The sequence below is a fragment of the Sinocyclocheilus grahami genome, unplaced genomic scaffold (assembly GCF_001515645.1).
Source record: "Sinocyclocheilus grahami isolate Dianchi unplaced genomic scaffold, SAMN03320097.WGS_v1.1 scaffold237.1, whole genome shotgun sequence".
Classification (NCBI taxonomy): domain Eukaryota; kingdom Metazoa; phylum Chordata; class Actinopteri; order Cypriniformes; family Cyprinidae; genus Sinocyclocheilus; species Sinocyclocheilus grahami.
The window spans coordinates 69,164-76,628 of NW_015505416.1; the positions used below are offsets into that span (position 1 = coordinate 69,164).

General features: G+C 35.9%; 1 protein-coding gene across 1 annotated transcript in view; it reads left to right on the top strand.

Moving 5' to 3' along the window:
- The first annotated feature begins 4,784 nt into the window (after positions 1-4,784).
- The window catches only part of LOC107597807 (5'-AMP-activated protein kinase catalytic subunit alpha-2-like), an 11,110-nt gene continuing 8,429 nt past the window's right edge, over positions 4,785-7,465 (top strand). Inside the window, exons 1-2 of the mRNA XM_016288996.1 lie at positions 4,785-4,951; positions 6,047-6,188. Coding sequence (XP_016144482.1) covers positions 4,858-4,951; positions 6,047-6,188 — 236 coding nt within the window. The 5' untranslated portion in view covers positions 4,785-4,857. The remainder of the gene's footprint in view (positions 4,952-6,046; positions 6,189-7,465) is intronic.

Below are 7,465 nucleotides of genomic sequence, written 5' to 3' on the forward strand. Positions count from 1 at the left end.
ATTATACTGTAATATATATATATATACCATATTATATTCTATATTATAAAAAAATATAACAAATAAAAATATATTTTTTACTATTTCATATACTTAATGTTATATATTAAATTGTAATAATACTAATAAATAAATAGTAGGCCTATTATTTGTAAAATTATAAAATGTTAATAAAATAAATTTTTTAATTAATTAAAAATAAATAAATAAAAATATGAAAAATGTATTATACATACATATACATATATAAAATTATAATATATATTTTGAAAATTATATATATACGTTTTTTTTTTTTTTTTCCTCAATTTTTTTATTTTGATTTGGGGGTGAAAGAAAACCTGAATATGTTCTTCATATGATTCACTCATTAAGAGAAAGTTAACTTCAATCACAACCATTTATACAAGCAAACCACTGACATCTGGAACAGTAAAGTCAGTGCGGATGAGAGGAAAAGTCTGGGTGGCTGTTTGTGTCTGTATGTAAACTATTTCAGCTATCAGTGGCCGGAATGTGTCAGACCCACCACCCCAGACACCCTCGGGGGGAGTGACACAGAGACACGCCTCCTTTACGTTACTATAACTACTGTATGCTAATGAGCTGAGCTGCAGCCTCTCAGCTTCACCTCAACAGGAGGTAACGCTAATCATACTACAATCCGTCTGGCTGCTTTCTTAGTCTTCATTAACATTCATAATGCATCAGACGCACTACGTATACAATGCCCACAGTGATAAACTACTAATGAGCAGGAACAAAAGCATCGCCCGTCTCAAGTGTGGATGTACTGCATGTGTAAACACCAATGATTGAAGCGGATTTAATTGTAATAAAAGAGACAAGTGAGAGCAAAATAGGTTATCAGCTCCGTATCTGATGAGGGAGACAGTGAGAGTGCGAGAGAGAAATCCAAGGAGAGGGAAAGACGGTGATAACGCACTAATCTACAGATCTCCACAACAGATGGAACTTCAAGCGTCTGATCACTGGATGGGCCGCAGCTTCAGCGCCAACAAAGCCTATTCATGGAGAGACATTCTTCAGCCATCCTTTTCAAATCCCCCTCCAAATGAGTCTCCTCTCTTTCGATTAACCCGCCCCTCCCAAGACCACCAAAAATGGGCCAAGCCCATCTTAAACATGACAAAGAACAAGTTTGTTTATGCCTTCCTTTTAAAGCACATAACTTGAGTTTTCCTACACTCTTAAAATGAAAGGTTCCAAAAAAGTGCTCTGCAGATAGAAGAACCATTTAAGGTTCCCCAAAGAACCTTTCAGTGAGCAGTTCTTAAGGAACCATTTTTTCTAAGCGTGTAGAACATTTGAATATTCTAAAGAACCTTTTGTCAAATGGAAAGGCTCCATGGATGTTAAAGGTTCTTCATGGGGCCGTCAATGCCAATTAAAAAGAGGTTCCATTTCTTGGTTCTGTTCCATTTCCATGGAAGAACCATTTTTGGTTCCCCAAAGAACCTTTCAGGGAACAGTTCTTCAAAGAACCATTTTTTGAACATTTCAATAATCTAAAGAACCCTTTCCCCATCATAAAGAACCAATGTGCAATTGAAAGTTTCAATGTGGTTCTTCATGGAACCATTAATGCATTTATTAGAAGCTTTATTTGTAAAAGTGTAGTGAACTTGTTACATATGGACATCATGCGTGTATATAAACCACATATGAGAACATGTCTTAAATTGGTTGCATTTGACCATAAAAAATGCACCGGAAGAGCTGGGTGTTTGTTTCCATTTACGATACGGCGGAAACACCCTTGGATCAGCGATGTTCCTCCTCTCCCGCCTCCACCTGCTCTAAAGTGTCATCTCTTTTGAAAGCGTGACAACCGTTTTGGATGCTGCAGAAGGTTCACAGGCATTTTAAAACCGTGGACTCTAATTTCTTACAAAAGCCTTGCCCTGCTTCTCTAAAGAGACATGTTTAAGCCATTCTACTCCGCATTCCTGGGAACAAAAGCAGCGGGACTCATTCTGCCCTTAAAAGCGAAGAGAAAGTTGATATGATGCCGTGGCTGCAGTTAAATGAGGCATATGCCAGCTGGCGGGGGGCTGGAGGGTCTCTTCTAGAAGAATGTGTAAAGACGAGGGCTGAAGTTTGTTAATCCTTTCATTCTGAAGGAGGAGGGTTCGAACCGACAGGCTTTGAGGAAAGATGAGAACCCGACGCTGTGACCGTTTCCAGGCATCTGAACCAAATGACACAAATCAGATTCACCTAGAGACTAAATTCTGACTTGCTGTAGATGGATTTCAGTTACAGTCTTTCTGGAGTTATCACGTCTTGCTCAAGGGCACAATTGTGTTCGTCCATTGTTGGTCTGAACCTACAACCTTTAGGTTAACAAGTGCACTTCTTTAACTACTAGGCAACACTTTCATCAATGTCACGCTCAGCTGGTGAAAGCAGTGAACGACAGCACGGCAAAAACTCACGGGCATTCCTTTTAAAGAAAAAAGAAAGCACCTGGGAGCAATTTACAGATATCACTGTGTATCCTCTGTAGACAAGTATGTCATGGACAATTGACTGCACTTAACTTCAAATCTAAATAAACAATGCATCTACTTTCGGAAGGCCAAATAAAGTGCTTTTGCTTTCGCCTAGAAACACACAGCGTCTCCCTGACATGGCTGCTTCAACACTAACTGCGGTTACTGAAACCACGCCTTCTTTCTTTGCGTGCACATTTGGGCGGCATTATGCTAATATTTCCACATAGTGAGGTAGATATGTGGGGGGCGTGTTAGAACAAGCCGTTTTAGGGAGGCGTGGCTGACTCTTAACTTTGGTTTTGAGACTTTAGTCTTTGCAACTTCAGGGATCTTATCTATGCACAATCAGCTTGTAACACTCCAAAGAGAAAGGAAAACTTGAAATCGCATCATATGACCCCTTTAAAGGGAGCAGAAAGGATGTGGGTTTTGATTTCCTTCGGTCATTTCATCCCTTGATCCATGTTTTATTCATTAATAGTATAAATAATGAAAAAAATATCACATATCGTAATGAATAAAATATAGTATGACTAAAATATATTCACAATATAGTAAGGAATAAAAGTATTCATCAAATGCATTTCCTTTAACATTTTAAATACTGTGATTTTTAAATGATTTCTGCTAATAATAATAATAATAATAATAAATAATTTCTTGAAACTCTGTATAAATGTGCTTTGTGGCAAGTTTTCAGATTGTCCATTTCACATTACTACAGTGTTGCCCTAAATTGATGGGTTTTTAGTTTATTAAACCATTTGCCTGTTATTATTTATTTATTTAAAACAAATTACATTTAAAGGATGTGAAAATCTAAAGGACAGGGAAATGCTGCAAAATAAGTGGTCATTAAAATGCAAGCATGGTAGAAGTTCATCTTTTTGCAGGACAATGATCCCACCCATAAAGATTAAATTAACATTTGACTAGCAACAGAACAATGAGGAAAATGGCCTACAATGGCTGTGTCAAAGACCCCAATCCAATAGAGGATCTAGGCACTATATAAGATAATTGTGGTGTTCAAGAATCAATTGACTAATCTGCAGGAAACCTGAACTAAATACATAAATAAATCCTCCACCTCAACACTGATGAAGCACTTCCATCTAGTGGTGAAAGCATGTAATACACTAATACACTTGAAGAATACTAGACCAGTGGTTCCCAGACTCCACGACCTGAAATAAGTGTGTCAGACAAGGAGACATGCAAAATGTGCAGTGTTGTGTAATATATATCTAAAATAAACTGTTTCAGTTGTGTACAGCCCATATAGCCTTTACACATAAGTCAACCTCTGACAATCCATCACTGTGCAAGTTACAAAATGTACAAAAATGTGGTAATGTACGACTTGAAAGATATGTTGGAGGGCACTGCTTTACTGGGACAAATAGACTAAACTAAACAAACGAATGTTTATATCATTTAAAAGAATAATTTTATCTGTTCAACACATTTAGATTCAACATGTTCACTTACTAATAACTATTAACTAATAAAATACTGTTAGAATTAATACTATTAGTATTACTTACATGAACGCAGAGAGATAGGGACTGACTTTGGTTTTGCCTGATATTATAGTTTTTGTAAATATATGACAGAAAAAAAATCTGTTGATAAAAAATTGCGATATTGTATGAAAACAAACACTTCCTTGTCACGACAGTAGTCATGTTTCTTTAAATGACACATCTTTTTCTATAGCTTTATTATATTACTTTACTCTATGAAGTAATGTGTTATTATAAATAGTCTTAAATGTCCAGTAAATGTCATGTAATGTCATAATGTTTATAAAATAAAGTCAAAAATCAAATGAAATGGTATGTTGTTATTATAAATTGGTTATTATAGTTAGGGTTAATATAGTTAACTAAAACTAAAATAAATGAATGAATGGATGAATATTTATTACAGCTAGTTGCCAAAGCAACATTCCTCATTTTCATTTCATTTAACTTGATGAACGAACATAACTAAAACTGAAATAAAATGAATAAAAACTATAATAGTATCTAAAAAACGAACAATAATACTATACTAAACAATCACCACTGATAAAGTGGAAATGTTGCTATATTTAATAATTGTAGGTAAAGCTGCTATGTGAGGTAACCAGTGAGGGCCCGGGGAAGGGACTAGACTACTTGTTTACCTAAACCGCCCCCTTTCCCACCAGTTAACGCCTTATCAACTGATCAGAGAGCTGTCTGTTTGTGTAGAGTTTTCATAGTTCCCCTGAAGCTGAATTCAGATCAGCACTTAGAGGGGTTTAGTAAAGCTCAAACCCGCCTCCTGGAAGGCAGCCCGAGGATATAGTAAAATGGCTGAAAAGCAGAAACACGAAGGCAGGGTAAAGATAGGACACTACATCCTCGGAGACACGCTGGGAGTCGGGACATTTGGAAAAGTGAAGAGTTAAGTCTATTCATTTACTAGACGTGTTTGAATGTTGCATGGGATGGAAGTGCGAACGTATGTTTTCGGGGTGGTAGTGCTGAACTTGCCGGCTGACGTTCTGCGCAATTTACGTAGCATAGATTGCGTAGGAAGAGCCTCCGCTAACGTCCCCCAGGCGCATAGAGTGCGTGTGCTGTTAGTGAATACAACGCAGAGCTGGAAATTCTTTCAGCACCACAGGAGTAGACGCTACACTTGCGAACGTGTTTGCGTAAATGTTTAGTATCACACCATTTGGGAAACTAGCTGGCATTTCGGGAATATATAGGTCTCAAGTACTTACGCTTATATAAGAAACAGCTGTTGTAAATTGTAGCATTCTTTTCACAATATTACTGTTTTTACTGCATTTTTGATCAAATAAATGCAGCCTTGATAAGCATAAAAGACATATTTTAAAAACATTAAAAAACCTTACCAGTCCCAAACGTCATTTTTTTTGTAGTCATATAAAATATCTTTACAAATATTTATTAAAAATTAAATATATTTATATAACCAGCAATTATTTTTTAACAAATTGTGAGCATAAGAGTCAAAAACACAAGAAAATACCCACTGTAAGGGTAGGTCAGAGTGTAGTTATTATAACTAAAGAACAACATACATTTATGGGAGGTCTTCACAAATATGTGGATAAGCATGTGCGTGTGTGTGGATCCCCACCTTTGCCATTTTGTAGAAATATCTCCTGCTTGTTACAGTAATGTGCAAGACTGATAATATAACAAATCAAACAAATTTGGGTATTTGCTTTCATAATTTTCGCTGAGCAGTATCTAATACTATATAAGCAATTATCTTAAGGCTAGTATATGAAAGTCCAAACTCAGAGTAGATCAGGTTTTGTTTGTTTGAATGGAGGGCTCAGACCTGAAAGGAAAGTCTCCTCTCTTTCTTTGTTTTCTTAGAAGGTTTGTGTTTGAGGTCGCTGGCCTACAGCGCTGATGCTTGCTTTCTTTGGAATAAAACGTATCTTTCATCAGCTATGTTTACAATACCGAACTGCTGGTGATGGAGTCTTCATTGATGCGTGTATGTTTGGCCAACAGTTGGAGAGCACCAGCTAACAGGACATAAAGTTGCCGTGAAGATCCTCAACAGACAGAAGATCCGCAGTCTCGATGTCGTGGGGAAAATTAAACGAGAGATTCAAAACCTTAAGCTCTTCAGACATCCACACATCATCAAGCTGTGAGTCAATCACACATAAAAACATGAAAAACACAATCAACAGAAACAAAATCAGCTGAAAACCATGATGAGTATGTTTGTGCAGTGCACCGGTGAGCTGATTATCAACCTTGTTTGAACAAAAAGTAATTTTAATTAATAGTAATTACACTGGGTTGATGACTTAAAGCTTCTTAAAGATTTCAAAAGACTGCAATTTCAAGAGACTTTAATATGGTGCTCTTAAAAGTTTAGGAGTATTACAAGGATTATTACACATGCTGACGGTATGTACTTGATGTGTGCTACTTTTATGAGCTTCAACTTTACTAATGACAAAGATTTGATTAGTAATTCTTTTTTTGTGGGCAAATACTTCAAAGGCGATTTGATTGAATATGTCAGAACGGATTTCTTTCCACTATGTGGTTAGACATGTGCAAATAATTGATTTTAATGAGTCCTACTGAAAAGACCATCTTTGACCTGCTTACATTTCCATGCTGGTCCAGTCTGGTGTGTTCTGGAAGCTGGTAGAGCAATTTTGTTCTCTAGCAAAGCCTAGCGCTCCAATTCAAAACAACCATTTATTGAAACTGAGCTGCAAAAACGGCCTGTTCTGAAATTGTTCTGTAATCAGCTTATTAGAATGATTTCTGAAGGAGTTCTGAAAACTGGAGATGATTCAGCTTTGCCATCACAGGAATACATTACATTTTAAAATATATTAAAATAGAAAACCATTATTTTAAATTGTACAATATTATTGTATATATATATATATATATATATATAGATATATTACAGATTACTTTAACTCATATGGATTACTTTATCACAGAATATTAGTTTTCGATAAGACTTGCTTCGTTTAAAAGTAGTCATGTCAAGCTTTCTATAGATATATCTCTCATGTCTGTGTGTCGAGTATTCGCTGAGTTTCAGTTAATTTTTGTGACGCGTTCCTAAATGAAGATCATGGAGACCGAGGCGGCAGACAGTGCACCCTGTTTGTTTTCTTTATTTGACAAAAGCACAAAGGTTTGTTGTTATTATGACTGTATACAAATAAAAGTAGACCCTTTACAGATTCGATTGATGTATTTCTCTTATCTGTAAGTTCCTTTAGGGGTTATCAGAAAAAAATGCCACAAAACACGCCGGCGCGTTAGTTGATCCCAGAGGGTTAAAATAGAAAACAATTATTTTAAATTGTACAATATTATTGTGTATATATATTTATATATATATATATATATATATATATATATATATTAGTGCTGTCACACAATTAATCG